General features: G+C 34.9%; 2 protein-coding genes across 2 annotated transcripts in view; one reads left to right on the forward strand and one right to left on the reverse strand.

Moving 5' to 3' along the window:
- LOC129264963 (3-hydroxyanthranilate 3,4-dioxygenase-like) overlaps positions 1–27199 on the forward strand; it is a 40902-nt gene that overhangs the window by 6487 nt on the left and 7216 nt on the right. Inside the window, exons 2-7 of the mRNA XM_064101933.1 lie at positions 4057–4120; positions 10210–10291; positions 11033–11116; positions 16591–16697; positions 17946–18079; positions 23035–23183. Coding sequence (XP_063958003.1) covers positions 10226–10291; positions 11033–11116; positions 16591–16697; positions 17946–18079; positions 23035–23183 — 540 coding nt within the window. The 5' untranslated portion in view covers positions 4057–4120; positions 10210–10225. The remainder of the gene's footprint in view (positions 1–4056; positions 4121–10209; positions 10292–11032; positions 11117–16590; positions 16698–17945; positions 18080–23034; positions 23184–27199) is intronic.
- Positions 24210–26293, reverse strand: LOC135154595 (putative nuclease HARBI1). The gene is made up of 3 exons (XM_064101329.1): positions 26279–26293; positions 25188–25336; positions 24210–24595 (listed from the first exon to the last, which is right to left on the reverse strand). The coding sequence occupies exons 1-3, from the start codon at positions 26291–26293 to the stop codon at positions 24235–24237; spliced, it is 525 nt and encodes a 174-aa protein (XP_063957399.1). The 3' UTR covers positions 24210–24234.

Genomic DNA, 27199 nt, shown 5'->3' on the forward strand with positions numbered 1-27199 from the left:
GATTGGCGCCGGTTAAGAACACAGGTAGCGTCGATTTTTCTTGGCGCCGATTTATAACCAAATGGCGGTGATTATTCTTGTCCGGCGCCGATTTAGATTTAGGTAGCGCTGATTATTCTTGATTGGTGCCAGTTATATGCTGGCAGCGCACAGCTGATAATTTTTTACCGGCGAAGTTGTTGGGAAAAGGGTAGTTAAAAGAAAAGATAAGGAAGATGATATGACATTATTGTGCTTTGCTGGGGGATAGTATTTCCTTTACTGTCGCTAATATTATATCAGTGTATATTTTTTTTAAGCGGCGCCTTTTCTTTTCTTTCCTTTATTTTTATTTTTTCAAGCAGCGCCTTTTCTTTCTTTTACTTTTCTTTTCTTTTTTTTTTTTGGGGGGGGGAGCGCGCCCCCTGCGCCATCCCCCTGGATCCGCCACTGGTTTGTGATTTTTTTAATTTAGAAGCTGTATTATTAAGAAGTAAATATCTTAAAGTCACTATAGCGTATCTAAGGGGGGGGGGGGCAGTCTGCCCCCCTGACGAGCCACAACCCATGCAAAGGACGTATCCTGGACCCCTGACGAGATTGAAAGGCCTTTTTTGCCCCCCCCCCTGACGAGCTTGAAGACCTTTATTGCCCCCCCCCCCCCTGACGAGCTTGAGCTTGAAGACCCTTTTTATTTGCTTGTCAATTTTTTTTCAGGTACGAAGTTCTTTATTTCACGGTGATTGAATACTTTTTTTTGTTTTGTTTTGCCCCCCCCCTGTGGAAAATTCTAGGTACGCCACTGTTTCAATTCAATTCAAATTTATTTATTTCACTTCCATCAAACAAAAACAAATTGTGTACCATATATAAACATACATTTTTGTATCCGTTGTAAACAAAATTAATGATACATCTGTTGTGAAAAAACACTTAGACAATTTGGGCAACACATTGTAGGTTTTAAATACGTATACTATTTTTCAATAGAAATTAAATTAAGATGGAAATGGAGGGACCCACTAAAAAGCAATGCTTGTACAATGTGGGCCCCTCAAGAAATAGATAACACAACAAATAACAAAATAACAAAGTATAAATACAGATAATCAAATGAGAAAAAATGAATAAATGAGAGGGAAACACTCACAAAATAAATACAAAGTTATCAAAAATATATAGTTTGATAAAGGACAAAACAACTCGTCCTCAATATCTACCCTTCCCCACCCCCCCCCCCAGAAAAAGAGAAGAAAAAAGGGGAGAATGCCCTGAGAAGATGGATGGGTGCTGCTGTACGTAGATAGAACACATGCCTCAAGCAAACTGGATTCAATGATGTGTATAAAAGGAGAAAAAATATATAAAATAACCTGGAAAGAATATAATGCACAAAAAATAATGATTGATGCCGTAAACAAATAACCGGTAGGAAGGCGGATAAGCGGACAGGAGATGAGAAAATAGAGGAGAGGATATACACAATAATGAGCATATCTGCATATGAGAAGGACTTGTGTCAGATTTTTTTTTTTTTAATAAAAAAAGGATAATAATTATTTTATGTTTTAATTGTGGTGGTGGTGATTTTTTTTTTACCTGATTGCTAAGAAAGCATGAATGCTTGTAAGCAAGCAACCAGAGGACCGACGGCTTAAGGTCCCCTCCGAAGGACCTTAATTGTAATTGTAATTGTAGTTTAAAGTAATAATGATGACTTGACAGAGATGATGAATTAAACTTAATTTGGGAGTATATTATAAGGTTTTAATAGAGATAATTTGAATTTAGTCTTAAAAGAGTTCAAAGATTTTGCATTTGTTATATCATTATGAAGTGAGTTCCATAACTTCGGTCCATCATATATAAATGCGTTCTGAGCCCGCAACGTTCTTAAAAGTGGTAAATGAAATTCACCCAATCGCCTTGTTGGATAGTTGTGAATGGATTGATTTTTTGGAAACATTGAATTAAATACATTTGGGAGGTTGTTGTTGTTATAGTTATACATAAACTGACCGAGATTAAAGTGATTAAAGTGATATACTGTACGTACTAATATGACCGACTTGTTTCGAGTTTTGTTTTACCGCATTCAGGTCATGGTTCTTTATGATTTTTTTTGTTCCAGAGAGAGTTTACTCAGTACACTTCAACATATATATGCAAAATGGAGACAATTACTGTATTCTTGTTCTACTGCAAATGCCAATTATTGTTTGGTCAGCCATACTATGAAAAAACTGTACATTTCAGATCAAACTTGCCAGTTAAAGGACAAGTCCACCTCAACAAAAAGCTGACTTGAATAGATAAAGAAAAATCAAACAAACATAACTCTGAAAATTTCATCAAAATCGGATGTAAAATAAGAAAGTTATAACATTTTTAAGTTTCGCTTAATTTTTCAAAACAGTTATATGCATATCTTAGTAAGTATGCAAATGAGGGGACCGATGACATCATTCACTCACTATTTCTTTTGTATTTTATTTTATGAAATATTTTGATTTTCTCGTCATTGCCTGTGAAACAAAGTTGTCTGTGAAACAAAGTTTCATTCCTCCCTGAACACATGTAATTCCATTATTCTCACATTTTGTGATTCGAGCAAAGGGGTACTAATTGTCGAATTCGTAAAAATTGAAATATTGTATTATTCAAACAATAAAAAACACAAGAAATAGTGAGTGAGTGACATCATCGACTCTCTCATTTGCAAATCACTGAGTTGAGTATAGAACTGTTTTGTGAAAAATAAGCAAAACTTTAAAATGTCATAACTTTCCTATTTTACGTCCGATTTTGATGAAATTTTCAGCATTATTCATGTTTGATTTTTCTCTATTTATTAAAATCAATTTTTTCTTTACCATATTACTGCCATGTGAACAAAGGAAGCAACTCTGTGGAACAAGTTTATGAGGAAATGAGTAAAATTGTCATTGTCATTTTACATGTGGAAATATAGAATTTCTTGTTTTTTTAAAAGAAACTTGGGGCCATGTGACTTCAATTAAACTGGCATCATGAAGAGCTTACATAATTAACCCAAATCAAGGGGGATGGTCAAGTTTGAAGGATAAAAAGTTGCTTCCCTCCCATGCAGTAGGAACACTCAAGAAGACATCGTGGCCTCGGAGGAAACTTTTTAATTCGAGAGAACTTTGTTCTGTTGGATCTTCAAAGTCGTTGTTCCCAACTGTTCGGACATAGGCCTATGCAGGATGGAATCTCTGATAGAATGACGTTCATTTTCCGTCGCCATCACACCATATAAAAAAAAACGAAGATAAGTGATCAAGACCTGTATGCACACTATAGCTGATTTGGTAAACAAGCAAGAAACTGAATTTGGAAACCGCGCGCAGTATACAACACACAATACAACCAGGGAGTCTCCCTGATACAACAGCACGATACAGTATACACAAATCTATGGCTTATGTTGTGCTGCTTTGTGCGATCTGATTGATTCTGTAATCCATATACGATAGTCTACGCTTATAAACCCTATTGTAGGTATCAGGGGAAACATACACGATACGATTCATTTCTGATGTTTTTGTGTGTTTAATTTGATTTCTTTTATCAATTATTTATAACAAAAAGTCCTTTCTTAGGTAACTGATATTCATTTTATCGGTAGATCACACCATATTTCTCAACCGAGTAATCTTCCCTGCTGTTAACAAAGACTAGCGGCTGAACGGGAGGCGTTTCCACTTTTAACGACTTTCCCTCAAAAATCTGAGGGAGTGACGTCACCGCAGAGCAACTGGTCTAGACGATTTTTCCTCGGAGTACAGGTTCTCGGTTTTGCGCGCACACTCGGCTGGGCGTACGCACGAAATAGAACGTATTATATCGTGGTGCAAATAGATTCGTTTAAAATCGTCTAGAACTAGACTAGAATTCATAGCAAAATGGCCGATCGAGACCGAGGGTGTAGGGCGCATGCGCGAATTTCACCGAGTCTATATGTGCTAGTGCTATAGCCTCGGTCTCGATCGGCCATTTTGTTTTGAATTTTGAAAGAAGGAGAGCTACCGTGACAGAACTTTTCGTTTTTTTTAGGTTCCAGTCTGTGCCTCGATGTCAGGATACTGCCACACGATAGACCTTCATCCATATAATCGTGGTAAGTGCATAATTTCTGTTTTCACAATTTATTTTGCTAGATATTTTGACCACAATCTACCCTAGTCCCGTGAGTATGGGTAAATACACGGTGAGCTTCTGGGCTCCGGCCTGCTTCGCGGGCCGGAGCTCTGGGTTAGATTTATCCAAGTCCTCTCGTGGCTGAATTCATATCCCTGCAAAATCTCATGAGTTGTGAGACTTTTTTCTCAAAGAATTTAACCATTTTCTCCTTGAGTAAAATTGTACCATGGAAAAGAGTCTTTTATATTGGTTATTTCTTTTGAATAAAATGTTATGATAAATAAGTGAATTTCAGGCCTGAAAAGATGCCTAAAATAAAAGTCAAACAGAATTTTCTTTAGGTTTTCTCTTGCAAATTGTGTAAAATTTTGTGTTTTAGGCACAAACATTATTTATATATATCAGAAAGCTCAAACTTTGTACTTTCATACAATGTGACTCTTGATACGTGACACCTTTTAGATGGGTCAGCAGCCAGCTTTTTCCATCAAGATGCAAGACATGATTTCTGAAATTTCTGAGTAGGTCTAGCATAAAATCTATAGTTCTGATTGGCTGAATAAGGTTTCAAAACAACAGGCGTGGGTAATTTGAAGAGATTACCACATGGTGAGTGTGACCTTGCTGAGGCCAAGTGTGGAGAACATTGGAATTTGCGTGGGTGTGTGGTCTCTATGACCAATCAGAGCGCCGTATTCTAGTTTTTGAGCTGCTATTACTTGGCCTATGCAAAGCTGGCTGCTGACCAATCTAACATATCTCTTGTTATAAAAATATAAAAGCTTAGATCTTTAGCTTTATCATAATCTAAAAATCATTTGGGCTCAAGCAGAAATTAAGTGTAAAAAGAACATTTTTTGTTGCATGAAAATAATTATTTTGTTTCATGTTTTAGATCAAAAGTTTCCCCTATATTACAACATCTTTTTAAAAAATCCAAACACATGACCTGAAAAAATGATTTTTCTTCTTTATAAAGATACCAAAAACATGAAATTTGGTCAATATTTAGAGCAGCAATGGCCGAATAAAAAGAGGTGTTTTGGTCCACACCAAGCTAATTAAAGGTCAAGTCCACCCCAGAAAACAGTTGATTTAAATAAATAGAGAAAAATCAAACATAAATAACGCTGAAAACTTCATCAAAATTGGATGTAAAATAAGGAAATTATGACATTTTAAAGTTTCGTTTATTTTTCACAAAACAGTTCTATGCTCAACTCAGTGATATGCAAATGAGAGAGTCGATGATGTCACTCACTCACTATTTCTTTTGTTCTTTATTGTTTGAATTATACAATATTTCAATTTTTAAGAATTTGACAATTAGGACCTCCTTGCCTGAACCACAAAATGTTAAAATAATGGAATTCCACGTGTTCAGGGAGGAATGAAACTTCGTTTCACATGACATCGACGAGAAAATCAAAATATTTTATATTTCATATAATAAAATACAAAAGAAATAGTGACTGGATGACGTCATCAGTCTGCTCATTTGCATATCGACCGGATGTGCATATAACTGTTTTGTGAAATTAAGCGAAACTTTAAAATATTATAATTTTCTTATTTTAAATCCGATTTTGATGAAATTTTCAGTGTTATGATTGTTTGAATTTTCTCTTTTTTATTCAAATCAGCTTTTTGTTGGGGTGGACTTGTCCTTTAACAATGCAAAAACACTCTAGTCATGAATATCACTTGGATAAAAGCTACTTTTTGAGGGCTTGCTGACCGACTGGGCTAGATATCCTAGTTCATAGACACAGGCGGATCCAGGGGGGGGGAGGGGCCCGCCCCCCCTTATTGGTGGAGGAAAAAAGGAAAGTAAGAAAAAAAAGAGGAAAAAGGATAAAAAAGAAGAGGAGGAAGACGAGTGAATAATGTAGGGTTTAAAACTGCTGCTGCCAGTTGTAGGGTTTAAAAACTAAACACCTACTTGATGAAAATAAAATAATCAGTTTTAAAACAACAGCATAACTCAGGAACTAAACTTAAAGGGATCGTTTAACTTTGTGAGCTGCTGATTTAAAAAATTCTCAAACTGAGTTGAAACGTGCGTATGAGTGTCTGTATTTGTCCTCAAAAACCCTGAAACAGACCACAATATAGGACGAAAAACTCTAATTTAGATACAAGTAGCAATTTATTAGCCTGATTTTGAGAACCGTCTAGTAGACGGGTTCAGCTTATGACCAGTTTCCTCCAATTCAAAAAGTCCGTTGGCTATTTTGACTGCCTTATGTTGTGTGTATCTCCTATACACACACTATTAGCTGCACTGTACATTCAGTGTATACCTTGTACACACTGTATGTAGGTCATGCTGTGTTCATCTAGAATTAATGTGTTGTGGTGCACATATTCCCTGTATACACATAGTCATTGAAACCAACTCCCAATTATTTCAAACTTTGGTTTACATCTCCAAGGTTTTAAAATTGATCCTGTAAATATAATACTCTGAAACTTTTGGGATGGTATTTTTACACTACAAGCCTAATGTTTAGCCCATTTTCAGGAACCAAAAGGAGAATTTTCTAAATCAGAACAAAGTGAAATGATCACTTTAACAGCAAAACATAACATATCAGGAACAGAAGACAGAGAATAACTAAACAAAGAGACTGGATCTGTAGTGTCGTGCATCTGTGTCTCATTGACTCATGCATTCATTAAAATACTCTCTCTATACCTTTGGCCTTCCTCGGCCCACATCAAAATTGTTGCTACAGTAACAACATTATTTAAAGGGATGGTCCGGGCTGAAAATATATCTTAATACATAAAGTAGAATTCACTGAGCAAAATGCCAAATATTTCATCAAAATCGGATAACAAATAATAAAGTTATTGAAGTTTAAAGTTTAGCAATATTTCGTGAAAACAGTCGTCATGAATATTCATTAGGTGGGCTGATGATGTCACATCTCCACCTTCCGTTTTCTTATGTTGTTACATAAAATCATAATTTTTTCATTATTTCATACTTGTGTGAATAATATGTCTCCCTTATAGTGAAATAAGTTGCAGCAATAAATATATAATGCACTTAATCAGTTGTCAATCCAATTTTTCTAGTTCTTGGAGGAAAAACTTTGAATAAACCTAATTTCATATAATAAAATACAAAAGAATAAGTGGGGATGTGACATCATCAGCCCACCTAGTGAATATTCATGGCGACTGTTTTCACAAAATATTGCTAAACTTTAAAATTCAATAACTTCGTTATTTGTTATCCGATTTTGATGAAATTTTCAGCATTTTGCTCAGTGAATTCTACTCTATTTATTAAGATATAAATATTTTCAGCCCGGACCATCCCTTTAAATCATCTAAACACTAACCAATGAAATTAAAGAAAATAGAAGAACCCAACTGAAATGTAGTAATCCATTCATAATATAAACCAATGAGGAATAAGATGAAGGTGATAAAAGATGTCTGGGTGATTATGTAATAATGGCATTAGGAACTAAGGAGTCAGGTGAGGGATGGAAATGAGTGGAACACCTGAATAGAGAAGGAATGAAGATGACAAAAGAGAATCAGAGGAAAAGAATCCAATGTGGAGAAGGATAAATTAAAACTGAATATAATTAAACTCAAATAACCTATGTTCAGACTGCAAGGGTAGTGCTGCAGAAATGCAAATGAACTCAAGTCTCGATGGAACAGAAATGTAAAACAGCTGAAGAAAACACAAGTTAAAGAAAATGAACAAAATAGGAAAATTACAAAATATCCATCCTACAAAAAAAAATAAGATGAGGGGAAGAAAAGTTATATGTTAGGTGATTTTCATATCTTGTTCAATATGGAGTTTAAATATCAAGTTTGGAAGTCAATATACAAAACATATTTCATCTCGGAAATTGAACTTTCATTATTTTGTGTGATTTACAAATTGATTTTTTTAAAGTGCTTTGTAAAAATGTCAGTTTTATGGTCGGAATATTAACGTTTTCTGCTCGCGCTGCACGCTCGCAAGTTTTTGATTTATCAGGTACCTATTTTCGTGTATTCCATAAAGTTTTCAAAATATTCCTTTTCGGGTCTGATTGTCAAAAGGTATCAGCTAGCGCTGCACACATGGCACACTCACATTTTTATTGGTGAGTTATGTATATGTCTCAATATTGATTATACAGCAAACTACTTAAAATCCCCATTTTCATGACAGTTTATAAAAAATGTTGGTTCGCAATTTGCGCTCATTAATGGTTATACATCCTATTTATAATTACAAAAGTGCTTGAAATGTCCAGTTTTCATGCCAATATATCAGATTTCGCACCCTCATTAGGCATTAATGAATAAGATATTAATTTAATGATTAAATTGTCACGTTTGTTTCATCTCGTGCTTAGCAAGAGGAATAGGAAGATAGTCATCATTTTCATATGATGACATGTCCTAAGGATGTCCCGGTCCTATGTCATAACTCAAAGTACACAAATATCAGCTCTTTATTAAGTGCGATCCATATCCATCTCACAATTTTCCTACAAAGTGCTTGAAATATTATAGAGCTGAAATTTGACTCTTTTTTTCAGATCGGAATATCAAATAGTTTAAGCTCGTGCTTTGCGCTCGCTATGTTTTTCATGATAAAAGATGTATTCAAAATGCCTAGATTTTATAGCTCCATGGTCTAAATATGAAACAGGTGCACGCAGGAGTCGAGTACCGGTATCTGAATAAACATACATGCACCCAGGTACGTTTATTTAGATACTCGACTTGTTCTCTATTTAAATCATTATCCAGTTTCAGATCACAATATCTAAAATTTTCTGCTCGCGCTTTGTGCTTGCATTATTAATGTAGGAAGATCCCCTATTACTCATTCTTTTCATGATTTACAAAACATGAATAGAGTGTCCCGTTTTGAGGTCTAAATCTCGATATTTTTTTTCCGCTCGCGCTTCTCGTCAAAATTTTAAGCTCGCGTTTTGCGCTCGCATTATTTAATTGTTGAAATCTGTAATGTCTTCATGGCTAAATGCAAGCAGTCCCTATACCTTTTTGATCAGTTCAAAACATATATAAAAATTTTCTGCTCGCGCTTTTCGCTCGCATTATTAATGTAAGGAAGATCCCCAATTACTCATCCTTTTCATGATTTACAAAACATGAATAGAGTGTCTTCTCGTTCAGTAGGTCTAAATCTCTGAATTTTCCGCTCGCGCTTCGCGCTCGCATCAATTGTTTAGTTATATACATTTTCTGTTTAAGTTACAAAAAGTGCTTAGAATTTCCATTGTTTAGGTAAAAATGTAAAAAAAATTCAGCTCTGTACCCAAAACTTTATTCACATAACCCACACCACACTTATAAAAACATGAAAATCCTCTCAATGCAGTATGCACGTGTCTTTTTTTTTATGAGGGGGAAGGGGTTACTTTGGAGATTAACTCATTAAACATGTGATTATAGAAATAAGAGTTCAAAAATATATTTATTTTTTTACTTCTTGGGTTTCAGTGAAAATTGGCAAGTCTTAATTTATGAAGTGGAATTGCTTTCATGAATGTATGTTGCTGAAAAAGTAACCAAGGTGTTAAAAATATTTAGAAATGGTCCAAAATAGGGCAGAGATTGTATTAGATAGTTTCCAGGGCCCTTGAACAGGCCCTAAGGCCTAACCCCTGCTGCAGGGACTTCTTGCTTCACGCTCGTATTGTGTGCTTTCTGCACATATTTTATCCTTCGCGATAGGTTTCAGTTTTTTTTAGGTGACTGAGTGGCATCCCTGATGTACACATTCTGTTAGAATTTGCATTGTTATTTGATGAGAATGGCCAATTTCACTGGGAATAAGCACAAATTCAGCTACCCCGTAACAAGGTCTATGATCACTCATTTACTGATTCCTTCACACCATAGAAACAAATAGAATTTTTCAAGTGTATTGGTCCTTGTCACAGAATTTATTCAAGACTTACACCCCACTTTATACCTGACAACAAACCACTATATCTCACTCCCATACAATATTGCAGAATCTCATGAAACATAAATAATTTCCTTTCATCACTATATTTGTTTTATATACAGGCACAGTGAAGGGCAGATGAAGTCTTTCTTTGTTGGTGGTCCAAATGTCAGGAAAGATTATCACATAGAAGAAGGAGAGGAGGTACGGTCTTTTTTTATAAAATGTTGATGAACTCCACTGAAGAAAAAAAAAGATTCTGTAATTATTATTTTTTTAAGTTATCCATGTATGTGATATATTTTTGGTGTTGAATAAATTCATTTACCAATTCATTCATTCATTCGCTGACAAATTCTCGTAGTTTATACTAATGGATCAGTTTTATAATGTATTCTAGGTACATGAATTTGCATAAATATCTGTGTGAAGTCATTATGTTGAAAAACACTACTATTCACAATTAATAAATGGTTTGTAAGGGTTAACAGGGGGTTGTGTTGTTAAAATAACCTTCCTAAAAAGTTGTTGATATTACACATTTCACATCATTACATCCAAGAAATGGCCATCTATTTTCTAATTTCTTTGAAGTTGTTTTGATATTATAGTTGGAAATGTCAAGAAAATGAAGAATATTCCATTCTTTCTTGACTCTGAAAGTCAATTATGTGGGACTACAATATGTTGTAATATGTAGTTAATTTTGACCTTTTCAACAAAATAAAATGAAATAAACTATTTAATTTCTTTGCCGGAAGACAGAAGGGCCCAACTTCATTTATGTGCTAGTTCTCCATTTTCATCACTTCATAGAATCATCCCTGTATTCATGAACAATCTTATGTATTTTTTAACTTTTTCATTATAACACTCCTTTTGGTGCAGTAAATATGCAGATTATGAAATCATTATAACCTGTCTGTTGTATTGTTCTATTTTCAGCTTTTCTACATGAAGAAGGGGGATATGTGCCTTAAGGTTGTTGAGCAGAACAAACATAAAGATATTCACATCAGAGAAGGAGAGGTAACACAAACTAGACATGTTTATTCAATGTCTTCCAAATATCCAAGTATACTGGCTTTGTTGCATGTAATTTCATTTATAGTCCAGGCTAGATGAGGCATGAAATTGTTTTTTCATATATACAATAATTTTTTTATGTTTTTTTTTTGTCAGTTTGTGTGAGCTGATTACGAATCTGAATGATGCCACTCGTGAAACCTTGAGCATTTTCCGCAAATTGACAAAATCCAATATGGCCCCCAAAATATGCAAATTACATATGAAAATCATAAAAATTGCCCACACATTGGCTATAAAATGCATGTACATTTAATTGTGTGGCAGGAGTGAAATAGTCCCTGAAAAAATGATTTTTGACAAAATATTTATATTCTCGATTATATTCAGAATGGCTGCCAGAGACCCCTGTATGCCCTATTATGTAATTATGTACAATATGAATGGCGAAAACTAATTTTAACAAAAATGTGCACCATTATGTCAAACCCTCGTTGCAGATTCGCCGCACCAGCTCATGCGGTCGTATACCCCGATAACAAAATCCTCGGAGGAACCAAGATATTTCATTCCCAAGCACTATCAACCCTGAATCGCCCGATAATCCCTCTTATGTAACATTTCTCCGCAGGCGCAAGCCCGAGGGTTAGACCATAAACAACAGCTGTGATATTGCATAAGAGCAGCTCTGCCTGTAGTAGGCCTATCGGAATAAAATTATTATTTGATATTTAATCAAGTTTGCAAAGGCATATTGTATTTTGAAATTCAATGGTAATTTGTTTTCAATTTCGAACGAAGAAAATCGGCCCTGAAAAAAGGATACTGTTAAAGAGAATAAAAATGATTGCATGCGCTGGTGGGCCGCAGAGTTTGATTGAATCCTCACGCTGCGTATGCAATAAAGAAAGAAAGATCGAAGCCAAAGGAAGAAAGGAAGATAGGAGCCGAGGAAGTAAAGAAAGATAGGAGCCGAGGAAGGAAAGAAGAAAGAAAGAATAACATTTAAACAAACAAAAATAAACGTAAAGAAGGAAAAATAAGAGGAAACACAGAAACGTAAAAGGAGATAGGAAGAGAGACAGAAAGAGAAAGGATCCATGATATTTCATTTCCAAGCGCTAGATCAACCCTGTATCGCCGATTATCCCTCTTATCAGGCAAGCCGAGGGTTAGACCATGAACAACAGCTGATATTACGTAAGAGCAGCTGTACCTGTTGTAGGCCTCTCTGAATTAAATTCTTGTATTTGATATTTAATCAAGTTTTCAAAGGTATATTGTATTTTGAAATCCAATGTTATTCTGTTTTCAGTTTCGAACAAAGAATATGGGACCCGAAATTAGGAAACTATTAAAGAGAAATGAAAATGACTGCATGTGATGGCCAGCAAGTTTGCTCAAATCGGCGCGCTGCATATGTAATTGCGGATTAGTTTTTTTTTTCAGACCCATCGTGGTCAAGAAACACATGTTTAGATACTTAAATAACTGGCCTGGGGTGATTTAGGCTTTCCATGGTTCGTAACAGGGGTTAGCCTTCTCCAATGATGGTTTTGCGTCATGCTAAACTGCAAGTAATTGTTATCTATGAAACTGAAGTAATGTATGAAAATCATCATTACTAACAAGATATATAATTTATTATGTCATATATGGGATAAATGCTGTATTTTGATATTCAAAATAGCCACCATTGGCCCTAACAGTAGTATATATACAATGGGAATGGGGACCAAATAATTTACAAGAGTGAGCACTAAAATGGATGTTATTGTGATAAACGAGTGGAATACGAACATAATTGTTAATAAAACATATTATTCAATATACTATGTTTGTGATAAATGCAGTATTTTTATCTTCAAAATGGCTGCCAAAGGCCTTACAGTATTATGTACAATGTGAAAGAGGGCCAAAGATATCACAAGAGTGAGCACTAAAATGCATGTATTTGTGATAAATAAATGGGATATTGTCTACAAAAATATATATTTTTTAACGAATGATATCATGCAGGTTTCATGTTTCTGTTAAATACTGTATTTTGACTTTCAAAATGGCCGCCACAGATATTGACTGTATTATGTACAATGCGAACTGGGAAACCAATTTTCACAGGAGTGAACACCATAAATGCACGTAATAGTGATCTTTGAGCAAAATATTGTCTGAAGACATGATTTCTAACAAGATATATAATTTCTTCTGCCAGGTCAGTGATAAATACTGTATTTTGAAAGTCAAAATGGCCGCGACAGGCCCTAACTGTATTATGTACAATGTGAATGGGGACAAATAATTTTAACAGAATTTGGCTTTGCTAAAATGTGTTGTATGAGTGAAATATTGTTTGAAAACATGATTTCTAATGAAATTTGCCATATCTTATAGCATTTAGGGGATTTTAATATTTCAAAATTCAAAATGGCCTCCATATATGCCCTTTTGTGAAAATTATCTGTCCCATTCCCGGAGGGGCCACTTCCATTGACGAGTGGATACCATGCGCGACCACGGGGTCTTGAAAAGCACCCTAAACACGTATTTTCCATATTCTGAAAATGCACCCCTTAATAAGTATTGGCGTGTAAAACTAGATACCCTTAACAAGTATTGGAAACAAATACTATTGGCAAGTATTCCCAGAATTGAGCCCCTAAACAAGTACAGCGATGTATTTTCCATATTCTGAAACGAAATGATACTCTTGGCAAGTATTCCCAGAAATGAACCCCTAAACAAGTACAGCGATGTTTTGTTGTTGTCACGGGTCCGTCGGTCGTCGGTTTTACCTTTACACACCATTATTATGGTTTAGTACGGCCCCATCTTCCATACCTCGCGCAAATCTGACTCTAAACACGTAGTGTTGGGGCAAAAAGGACATCCTTTATAAAACATTTTGATATTGTTTTATCATCCCCGCATATTTGACCCTAAACAGGTATATTTTTCCGAGCGAAATAGATACCCTTTTTTCATTATTTTTGTGTTCTTGACACCCTTATCACGTTACGTACGTAGCGCGCCCTATCTTGAAAAAGACATCCTTTTTATGTGTTTTTTTGGTCGTGCATGGTATCCACTCGTCAATGTAAGTGGCCCCCCCGGGGTCCCATTCAAATTGTACATTGCGGCCATTTTCAATTTCAAAATGCAGCATTTATCACCTCAATGACACAAGATCTATATTTCATTAGAAACCATGGTTTTATACAATATTTCACTCTTACATCATAATTATATGCAATATTTATAGTCAAGCAAAGCCAAATTCTGTCAATATTATCTGTCCCCAGTTACAATACTCTTATGGCCTATGGCAGCCATTTTGAATTTCATAGTACAGCATTAATTACCTTCATGACCAATATGTAATGTATTTAGTTAGATTTTAGGTGGGAAACTGTTCGAATCCCAATCACAACAGGTATACCCTTGGGCAAGGTATTTTATTCTGATTGTCTAGTCTTTCGGAGGAGACTCTAAGCCGTCGGTCCTGTGTAAGGGAGAGTCACACCATTTGCACGTTAAAAAACCTACTCCTCTTTTCGTAAAGAGTAGGGAAGTTATCCCGGGGAAGTAGTTAACGTATTAATTTATTACTTATAATCACTTATTTATAATCCTGTTCCTTTGTAAAGTTGCATTAGGGTAATTTGTACTGTATTATAGTAACCTTTCCAGATTAACTGTCTGACACTTATATGACACGCATGTGTTGATAGTGTCGTTAATTTTTTATCAATCAATCAATCAAGACAATATTTTACTTATACATCACAGTTACATGCATTTTATGGTTCTCATACTTGTGAAAATGAGTTTCCCTACAGCATGTAACATGAATTTAGTTAGGGCTTGTAGTTGTAGCGGCTATTTTGGATGTCAAAATACAGACATCAACCTACATGGCAGAAGAAATGCTATATTTTATAAAATCATGTTTTCAAACGATATTTTACTCATAGAACAGAATTATATGGATTTCATAGTCAAGCAAATCCTAATTCTTACAGAATTCTGTCCCCATTTACATTGTAGAAAATACTGTTACGGCCTATAGGGGCCATTGTGAAGTTCACAATATAGCATTATAGAATAGTGGTGATTTTTTTTTACCTTATTGCTAAGAAAGCATGAATACTTGTAGGCAAGCAACCAGAGGACTGATGGCTTAAGATCCTCTGCAGGTGACCTGGTAATGAGGATTAATGCCTTACCAAAGGGCACTAGCGCACCGTGTGGGAATCGAACCCTGGTCACCGGAATCCGAAATCCCCGCTCTACCGACTGAGCTATCGCGCCTCCACATACATAATTTATCTCATGCATGACCAAAAAAATGGTATATTTCGCTAGAAAACATGTTTTCAGACAATATTTTACTCCTAGGCCTATATATAGATCACATTTATGGTTCTTACTCTTGTGAAAATTAGATTCTCCATTCGCATTGTAGATAATACAGATAGGGCATGTGGCAGCCATTTTTAATTTCAAAATACAGCATTTATCACATATATGTACATGGCATATTAAATAATATATTTTGTTAACAATTATGTGTTTAGTCAGTATTCCACTCGTTTACATGTATCTTTATAATATGCATTTTAGTGATAACTTGTGATATTTTTGTCCCCATTAACATTGTACGTTATACTGTTATTTGGCGGCCATTTTGAATATCAAAATACATCATTTATCACATACATGACATAACGAATGATATATTTCATGAGCAATCATGTTTTCATTCATTACTTCACTCATAGATCACAATTTTTTTGCATTTTAGTGATCATTTTTGTAAAAATTAGTCTTCCCCATTCATATTGTACATAATAGAGTATAAAGGGATCTACGGTGGCCATCAAGAAAATAATTGTTTTGTCAAAATTCATTTTTCAGAGAGTATTTATCTCCTGCCACACAATTACATGCATTTTATAGCCAATGTGCGGGCAATTAATGACTTTCATGGGTAATTTGCATATTTTGGCGGCCATATTGGATTTTGTCAATTTGCGGAAAATGCTCAAGGTTACACAAGTGGCATTCAGATTCGTATTCAGCACCCTCGAATTGACAAGAAACCATAAAAAACAAGGTTTGGTCCATCGCCTAGCTATGGGGCCTAGCCTGGACTATTAGTTGAGTTTATATCAGACTTCCTTCAACAATTTTGTATAATAACAATTATTTTTGGCTAAAGCTTTCCCAAAGAGATAGACATTTTGTCATTACTCTGATTGATATTGATTTGTCCTTCTAATGATGGTACTAGCTTAATTGTCGATGTTACCTAGTTGTTGCTTGGATTAGAGAACCAAAAAAATAATTCAAATAATGATGCTTCTGCTCAAGGCTTTCTCAGACAGATTGAGAATCAGTTATTGCTAAAAATTAAACTTCTTATTTTATTCTGATGATTATTTTCATATTCTCCTCTACCACCCATCCCTTTTCAGATCTTCCTATTACCAAGCCGTATTGCTCATTCTCCTCAGAGGCAAGCGGACACGATTGGCTTAGTGCTGGAGAGAGAACGTGCTGAGGAAGAGAAGGATGGACTGAGGTAAATAAAATACACATTAGCCTGTATTCTAAACTCCAGTTTTAACTTAAAACTATTGTTTAACCAGGAAAATTACTGTTTAACCAGGAAAATTACTGTTTAACTATGGGTAGTCACTGAAAATTTACACAATTTTCATTCAAACTATAATGACTGTGTGGGCATAATAATTTAAATAATCTTCTTCACAATGTAATTGTTGAGAACGAAATTATGAGGAGTGGTGAAATAACAGAGTAAACACAAGAAATTTACAATGTAAACAACATTTTTGGCCTCTGTTTATTTTAACACCGACATAGACCATGGCCTAAAGTCAAACCAGACTACAGAATAGAGCCCTGTTTATAACTTTTGAAGCTGCCCATATCTTAACGAATTCTGTGAAATGCATTTGAATGCACCCCTAATATCTCTTACACTTGAATCTGTACTTGAGCCTCATTCATATATAATGTGACAAAGCTTAGCAATTTGATCAATAATGTTTAGATATGATGAGACATATCATCTCACATATATATGCTTTGTCCTGCGCATTATACTCAATTCAATTCTCAGAAAATGGTCCAAAATGTACAGACAAACCCATAATGAATCATGTCTAATGATATCATTATTTGTCCTCACCTTGGGACAATAACTTCTACAATATTTTTTTGAAGACATCTCATATCCCATTGATTTTGTGCCCAAGATGTTTCTAAGTTTTGCTGCTGAGCTGTGTTTCTAAGCTGTGATTCTTGGCTGTGTTGCGTAGCTCTGCGGCTCTATGCTTGAACGAGCATTTGCAAGATAGCTGTAATTTCATTGGTATGGACATTTTAAAGTCCAACTCTTGTTTTCAAGAGACCACAAACATGATCAAACTCAGGTTCTTGATATCAGTAACTAGCAGACAGAAAACCAAACTGAGGTATTTTGAACAATAAACAATCAAATAGATGTACCTTTTATGAATGTTCATGCTTATATCCAGTTTAAATGAAATGTTGTTGCCTGCCTGTATTGACTGAATTGCCAAATGTATTGCATGCCTAAGAAGGCAGGTTTCAGAGAACAAAATTTAATACCTATATTAACATCTACACTCAGAAATACACTAAAATTCATTAGTGAATCAGACATCAAATGGTCTTCTATATGTATTTCTATATTCAAGTCAAACCATCTACATTATCTACTTGGTTTCATATCAATATTAAGTTTACTACCGATATTTAAGTGGGCTTTGACTTTCCTGGACAGGTACTATGTAGATGGCACCCTAGAGAGACTGTATGAAGAATGGTTTCATTGCGTGGATCTCGGTACCCAGCTAGCCCCTGTTATCAAACGATACTTTGCGTCAGAGCAGCACAAGACTGGGAAGCCAATTGAAGGTACTAATTTATTCCATTCTGCTAGGAATTTTTTTGCTCTTAGGGGGTAAAGGAAAAAAGATTGATTGCAATGTATTGAAGATCAAGTGAAACCATATTATAAAGACCATTCAAAGGAGACAGAAAAAAAATCAAGGTAGTATCAGGTACTATTGTTTTTCTGATTTGGAAATGGAAACAGAAAAAACAGAATATTGAGCCAAAAACTGATTCTGAATTTTTTATTTTAAACAGACAAATGGTCATTTATCAATAATTTGTATTACTAATACTGTAGGCCTGAAATATATAAAATCAAACATTAAAAAATAACAGTTTTTCTGTTTTACTGGTTTTTTTTACAGAATTATTTTTAAATGTTTTCTCTGCATAATGAAAATTTATCAACCTTTTAGACCTCTTCTGTTCGTTTTAGATTAAGAAAAACTAAGCACTTCTTTGCAATTAATAATTAGTCTTGCTTTGACAAAACAGAAAATTAAACACTGGAGGAGGAGAATGGGGTGTTGAAGTGGAGGATGAGGAGGAGGAGGAGGAAGAAGAGGAGGATGAGGAGAAGGAGGAGAAAAGAAACCGAGTGAGAAAAATGAAATTATTAATTCTCTTCAGCAGACCAAAATATTTAAGAAATTGAAAATTGTATTCATATCAGATACAATAATTTAACAAATATGTAACAAACATTGTCTTGTCGTTTTGAAGTTTAAAAAAATGAAGAAAAGCTTATTTGGAATCAAACCTGGACCTCCACAGTAGGAAACATAGCACTAGTATCAGTAGACAGGAATAACTGTCGTTTCTGGGAATTTATTGATCAATTTATGACATTTTACTATCATCCCCATTCACCGACGGTACTACGTTAGTGCGAGCCCGCATGTGTAATCATGTCGCCCAATTCGGGTCTATAGTGTTTTGTTTAAATTTTTTTTTTTTTAGGTCTAAATGACATATTATCTTGAACGATGGCCCACTATTTTCATCAGACTCTACTCTTTCTTTTGATACTGCACATATTCCAAGAAAATCTAAAGTATACGTTACCGATAATTTATTCCTTATTTTTTGAATTTTTCTGCCGGAGAGGAAAAACTGGCAGCCGTGTGTTGCTGCCCTCTACATTCATTGAGTAATGCTTTTATCAAGGCTTTACGATCAGAATTTTCGATATCCTGGCCTAATGCGAGCAACTACACGAACGCACGCACATAGACAAGCGCAAGCGGCAACGCAGCGGCACAAATCGTGATATATAGCGACTGTTAAAAACGTCCGTAAGGATGATGACGTCATCCAAGATGGCAACTTACAATGACCAACGAAAGGATCGAGGATGACTATGTTTTGATCATCATTTCAAAGGCATTAGCGGTAACTGCTGTCTAAGGTACGATATTTCTGAATTTTATATATTTTCTTGTAAGTTTGGATGTAATTTCTTTTTTATAATGTGACATTTTATGTACAAAAAACGATTCTCTACATTCATTGAGTAATGCTTTTATCAAGGCTTTACGATCAGAATTTTCGATATCCTGGCCCAATGCGAGCAACTACACGAACGCACGCACATAGACAAGCGCAAGCGGCAACGCAGCGGCACAAATCGTGATATATAGCGACTGTTAAAAACGTCCGTAAGGATGATGACGTCATCCAAGATGGCAACTTACAATGACCAACGAAAGGATCGAGGATGACTATGTTTTGATCATCATTTCAAAGGCATTAGCGGTAACTGCTGTCTAAGGTACGATATTTCTGAATTTTATATATTTTCTTGTAAGTTTGGATGTAATTTCTTTTTTATAATGTGACATTTTATGTACAAAAAACGATTCGAAAATTGGGTTTCTGCGGAATGTTAGATCTAACGTTACTGCTAATACGTTGTCTTTACATACGGGCCAACAACTCTTAAAGGAGAATGAAACCCTTGAAACCAGCTGAATCCACATCAAAGAGAAAAATCAAAGAAACATATTGTTGAAAGCTGAGGAAGATTGAATGAATAATAAGAAAGTTATGAGAATTTGAATATTGAGATCACTAATGCCATGTAGTTCCTCCCATTGGCAATGCGACCAAGATCTGTGATGTCACACACGTACAACTCCCTCATTACTTTAGTACTTATTTCACTTATATTCTCACTTTTATAGAGTCTATCACAAGGTGAGGAGTTCTCTTTATGAGAGGACAAGTACAGAGGTTTCACAACATTATATAATTGATGAATCGTTTGTCATATGATTAGAATGAGCAAAAGGAGATGTTTTGGGGTATATTTTCAGTGTCCAAAAGGGGAGAGTTGTTCATCTGTGACATCATAGATCTTGGTCGCATTGCCAATGGGAGGATCTCCATAGCATTAGTGATCTCGACATTCAAATTCTCATAACTCTTCTATTGCTAGTCCTATTTTACTCAAACTTTTGTTGATCTTATTCTTTGATTTTTCTGCTTTCACAAAAGCTAACTTGCTCCAAGAGTTTCATTCTCCTTTAAGTCTATGTATTGGTGAGTAGAGCCAACGCAGTTCAGCGGAACAATCAAAATACAGAGAGACTGAAGCTTTTGGTCTATAGTATCAGTTGCTATCTGAGCCCTGCCCTGCTTTTAAACCTAACTTGGCTTGGTGCCTTTTGTCTTTATGGACAGATTCCTGTAATATGTGTTGCATTGGGGACAATTGTCTTTACAGATAGGTGGTACATATGACTATGCAGCTTGTTTGCTAAAGCTGGTATGACTGCATCAGTTTCAAATGTCACAAAAGTAGGTTGCAAGAACTACTTTGACCATTAACAATATAAAATTTCATTTAGTCAATAAAAGTAAACACAAAAATGAAGAAAAAATGATACATTTATGTATTTTGGATAGAAGAACAGAATTGTCATTGGATTTGTACATGTGATAAGACTTTGATCATTTTTTATTTGGACGTTCAATCACAATTCTATTTTGGAAGACTTCTTTCGCACCCTGTGGTTATGGTATGTAGGTTTTAAGGTACGTATCATACATATATAAAGAGTATTCTCCCCTCCCTGGCAGCTGATACTATTACTTTTAGAAATCAATTAGACCTCAAATGCACAAGACACACTTGTGATAAATAACAGATAAGTATGGTTCAATGAACATTGCCTTAAGTAGAGGATGATAACATGATTATTGAATTTGCTACAAACAATTAAATAGTTGAAAACAATTATGTGTATGGGCCAACCTAAAGATGCACCAGCCCATTAAGGTATATATGCATGTATATTAGGCCAATTATTTTTATTATTCTTTTAACATTGGACCTTGAGACCATTTTTCATCTTTCTATGATCAGTAGTAATTTATATTTGAGATTATTGATTTGTTTACTTATTGATTTGCTCAGCAATTAGATGTGATACTACCCGCCTCAAATTATGAGAAAACATCATATAAAATAAGACCGTTTAAAAGCTTTGTTATATTGTTCTGGGTCAAAGTCGGAAAAGCAGAATTATTTACTTGAATCTATGTCTGATGTCACAGACTTAATTAAAGATCAGTTTGAGTAGTACACTGTAAAATCAAAACGAATATTGGCATGAAACTGACCCCTAAAATACTCTAATAATTTTTTTATTGATCTCTAAAAAGATCCATGTCAGAAATAATTTTGTACTCATAATTTCTGCTATTCTTTCTAGCAAAAATAATAAAATTAATCATACATCAATAGTTGCTTTCCTCAATCATTCATGCAGACATGTCCCATTACAGATGCCCATTACTTGGAACATGTCATGTGAACCAAAAGTATATTTTGTTCTTCATTGTATTGCCTTTTTGAACAAGACAAACACAACCTCATTTTGCATTTCATTGATATTATAGCCATTCTTGAGCCAATTTGGCTCAAACAAATGTCACTTGTGTTTATAATTCACAATTTAAGATCAGTATATATGTAGTCAGGTTTGTTCCAGTTGATACGTATATCCCAAGATCGACAAAGTTCTGGCAATAGTCAACAGCTAAACAGAAATGTTGCAGAACAGACTTCTCCTTTTTTTCCTCGTTCATGCAAAGACTGGAATACACTACCTGATGATAACAAGTTGGCATGAACAGATACCTTTAGATCCCATACTTTTAAATTTGTTAAAGAGTGCTCAAGACCATTACAACATATTTTAGTTTCTGTTTCTCTACATGGACTAGAAAGTCTGCCAATGAGTGCTCAAGACCATTAAAAGCTATTTTAGTTTCTGTGTCTCTACATGGACTAGAAAGTCATACCGAAAAAGAAGCTCAAACCCTCCCACTACTTAACCATCTAAAAAATATAGAATATTTGATGTTACAATTCTAATGATATAAAATATTTAAGTTTACCTCGAATAACAGCTGTATTTTATTCATTTATTCCCCATGAACTCTTCCAGAAATCACAGAGTTACCTGATTTTTTAAAAGAAGCCTGATGATCCTTTCATGCTCCCAAGAGTGGATTGATGACAATCTTAGGGAGAATGACACGTCTCTGAATGGAGATGAAAACTAATTCACTTTTCTATAAATTCTCAAAATTCACCTGTACTTTGTTTTCTTCTCTATCTTGGACTTTTCAAGAGGGATGTCAGTTACTATACATGTATATTCAGAGAGAAAGCCTGGTGGCCCTTTCATGTTTGAAGAGTTGATTGAGTAAAATCCGAAGGAGATTTTTTTTTTTTTTTTTAATTTCTCTTAATATGTTCATTTTCTTCTCTCATAGGCGTTCTCCCAGGAAATTATCAAGTCACCTGGGATATCGTGACAAAGCTTGGACGCTTGTATAAGCCCAAAGAGTGGATTGAGGAGAATCAAAAGAAGATTGACTCCGAAGGTTCAAACTCTCATTTTGGAGATGAAACACATTCCAGTACCTTGTTAATTCCTCGACATTTATTTTGTCTTTTCGCTCAGGAACTCTTCCAGAAAATCCACCAGTTACCTTGGATTCAGAGATTAAACTTGATGACCCTTTCATGCTCCAAGAGTGGATTGAAGACAACCGGGAGGAGATTGATTCCAAAGGTTCAAAGTCTCTGTTTGGAGATGATAATCAATTTAGTGTGAGTACTTACTCTATTTCACTCTTTCTCATTTACTGACTATTTCTAACTCAAGTATTCATTGATATAGTCACTCAATCATTTACTCACTGAATTCACAAACTTAGTTATTTATTTGGATATTTATTCTCTCATTCATTCACTAACTTGTTTGCATACTAATGAATCACCAGCCAGTTCCCTTTACCCATTTGTAATTCATTCACTCAACCATTTACTTACCAATATACTCACTCATTTACTTAATCATATACTCATTTATTTACTCACCAATATACTCATCCACTCACCCATTTTCTTATTAACATACTCATTTACTCTTTTATTTACTCGCCGACATACTCATTCACTCACCCATTTTCTCATTAAAATACTCACTCATTCACTCACTCATGTACTTACTTATTTACTCATTCACTTACCAATGCAATCATGAAAGGACAAGTCCACCCAAACAAAAAGTCGATTGGAATCAAAAGGAATAAGCCAAAAAGCATAACACTGAAAATTTCATCAAAATCGAATGTAAAATAAGAAAGTTATGACATCTTAAATTTTCGCTTAATTTCACAAAATAGTTATATGCATATCCTTGTCATTATGCAATTGAGGAAACTGATGACATCATCCACTCAATATTTCTTTTGTATTTTATTGTATGAATATGAAAGATTCTAATTTTCTCCTCATTGTCAAGTGAAACAGTGATTAATTCCTCCCTGAACATGTGGAATTAGCATTGTTTAATAACATAATAAACATTCATATGACAATAAAATACTATGTCCATTGACCCAAAATGACCTTTTTTTTTACCTTGATCATATGACCTAAGACTTGTGCAAAACAATCAGTGATCCTTGATTCCTCTCATGTCATGAACTACATCCATAAACTTTCATAGTTATGACATTTCAAAAAATTAACCATGGTTAAGATTTCAATGTTGATGACGCCGCCATTTTCAGAAAAGCAGCGCTTTTACTCTCGCTCTGCTATGCAGGTGAGACAAAAATTACCCTCTATATGTATATACATACACAGACATGCCTTAACGATTAAAGTGATCCTTAATTATCTGCTCTCTCCTGAGCCTTCCTGCGACAGCGTCGTGGAGGCCAGGAGGAAGGTGGACACGCGGAGGCATTTCCTCAGGCTCAGGTCCTGGAATATCTGGCTCGCGCCAGTCAAGAGAGATATTCCACAGGACCGAGCAAGACACTATGATTGCAAATGTAGTGTCCACCTTCAAGCAGAGATAATTGAGGCAAGGGAACCTCCTTTTCAAACGACCAAAAGACCGCTCAATAATACAACGCCTTCTTTTGTGGGCAGCATAATAGCGTACCTGTGGCCGTCCCTGAGGATTCAGGAGAGGGGTCATGAGATACATGTAGGGAAGACACGGGTACCTGAAATGGAAATTAAAGGAAAAAAATACATGTAAGTCTCTTACTATTAAATTTATGTAGGGAATTGGACGCACTAATTAATAAATTTCCTAAGCAATTTATTTCAAAGCAATACAGTAGAAATTAAAAAAATTATGATCCATTTCTTTGTCTTGCCACAGCTGTTTGCACAAATACAAAGTAATAAGTTGTAAATTCAATCCAAAATGGACAAATTAATTCTACTTACTAATAATGAATTAATGATTAAAAAATTGTACTTTCTCAGTAAACCACATTAATATCTAATCCCCCCCCCCCCCTTCCCTCAAAGAAAACTATGCTGATGAAGTGAGTTCTTTTATTTTGTGTAGGAATTATGGATCCCTTTTTTTTTTTCATTAAGAAAAAATGAAATGTAATTAATTAATTTGAATTACAAGATTAATAAATTGTGGGGGGGGGGGTCACGGTTTGGGTGCATGTGACATCTCAATAAAGTTTCATTAATTCAGATTATTCTTCAATAGTCATTGAAATTATAACAATTAAACTACATATTTTGGTGTAGGTTCCTCTAAGATAGGATACACTTAATGACCAGTGTACATACCCACTATCTCCAAGAAGCCACTCAGCACCATCTGCCCTTGCCTCCAGTTGTTCCTTCAGTGAGCTCTCATTGAAAATTCGGGAATCATGAGTGCTGCCAGGCCACCTTGCCACAATACTTGTTTTTTTCCCAGCAAGATCACAAACTACCTATTAAATTTGAAAAAGTAGACATACATGAATCACACATTTACATGTACATTGAACTTAGCTTTGCAGGAAATTCAACTGCTCTTTTCTGATTATTGCAACATATTCTTCCAAATGTGTAATTTGACTCAACTGCCTGCAGTAATCTCCCAACATATGAATTTGAATGAGCCTTATATTCGTTAATTGATATGTAAAATCTTAATAAGACCAAACATTTAAAATACCCTTTCATAATCATTGATAATGCAAGAAGTTAATAGTTTAATGAATTCAATTTTTGTAATATCCTATTTGCAATATTCAAATGAAGGGTATGGATAGATGACATTTATAATAATCTATTTAATAATTGCAGTCTTGTGTTGAAACATGTATATGGCCTAAATCAGGGATTCTCAAAGGGTGGCACGCACGCCACTTGTGGCGCCAAGAGCCTTGCGGAGTGGCGCGTGGGAGCCGGTACAAAAAAAAGGGGAAAAAAAATAAATAAAAGTTTGATCTACTATTAACCTGGAATTGAGGTTTAATAATTTTATAACAAAGGGAATACAAAAACTTGACTGTATTTGAAATTTAAATGCTTATTGATTTCCTTGGATTTTGTGTAATCTAGCATTCGATAACCCTATTATGGAGGATCAATCGGATGGTGTTCTTCTTATTCATTATATTTTTGATGTATTTATTTACGACCAGTTAAAAGACTACGTACATATGTAAAAAAAAAATTTGTATGACTTGGTTGAGAATTAAACCCACGACCTCCCATTCATGAGGCGGACGCTCTACCACTGATCACCATGCCCGGTTTGCTTTTAAACATGAATCTCAAGAACAAATGCAGAAACATATTTAACAAACATTCATTTGAGGAAGCCATTAATCATTTTTTTTAAATAGTTTCAAAATTCTATATAGAACTTTAGTATCCCCACCTACATGTAGAGCTATCATATAAAGCAAACAAAATTGAAATTCATCAACAAATGAAGGAGAAAAGGTATATTTGTGATTTATGAATAAATTTTAAATAAATTAGCACAAATAATTTTCAAGTAAAAATTTCAAAATTCTGTGTACAAGTTTGGTGAACCTTATGAAGCTCTACCATACCAGTTGGAAGCAAAAAAATCAAAATCGGTCAAAAAATGAAGCATTTTATGTGAATTTTTAAAAATACGCATAAATTACATGTAGCATAAAAAAATTTCTAGCCATAATTTCGAAATTCTGTATACATGTTTGGTGAACCTCATGAAGCTCTACCAGATGGAAGCAAAGAAATCAAAATCGGTCAACAAATAAAGAAGAAGCATTTTTTGTTTAATTTTGAAAAATGCGCATAAATTAACATATTTAATGAGTTAAAAAACTTATGTGTAGATGTTTAGAATCCCCCACCTAGTGCTATCATACATATATATATTTTTTTAATTGTGGACGGATGACAATCTCGGGGGGGGGGGGGGGGGGGATGGGGCAAAAGTTTCAATTTCGCCCGTCCTCTACTACGCTACGGCTACGCACATGATTATTGTATACTATTATATTTTTTTTACTAATTTAGCCTATCTGTAGACTAGTAAGTTATTTGTTAGGACAGTTCGGGCCAGGGGCAGGAGGACCACTCACACTAACGTTAGCCTAGCCCTAACTTAGGAAGTCTTAGCTGAGCTCAGTCAAACTCAGCTCACTCACACGTATTGCGAGGTTAATATTACTATTAGTATTACTACTAACAGGAGGCAGAAGGACCAGGAGGACTCAGGCAGCTAGCTTGCCACAGGCACAGCCTCAGTCAGGTTGTTTAGGAAATTGGGCTAAAAATACCATGGCATGGAATGCAAATCATCATATTCC

This window comes from Lytechinus pictus, chromosome 7 (genome assembly GCF_037042905.1).
Source record: "Lytechinus pictus isolate F3 Inbred chromosome 7, Lp3.0, whole genome shotgun sequence".
Taxonomy (NCBI): Eukaryota; Metazoa; Echinodermata; class Echinoidea; order Temnopleuroida; family Toxopneustidae; genus Lytechinus; species Lytechinus pictus.

Excerpts from the sequence above, each read along its gene's own strand:
- LOC135154595 (XM_064101329.1), bottom strand. Across the intron at positions 24,596-25,187 it reads TGGCTTCTTGGAGATAGTGG|GTACCCGTGTCTTCCCTACA; the intron begins GTATGTACACTG and ends TTTCCATTTCAG.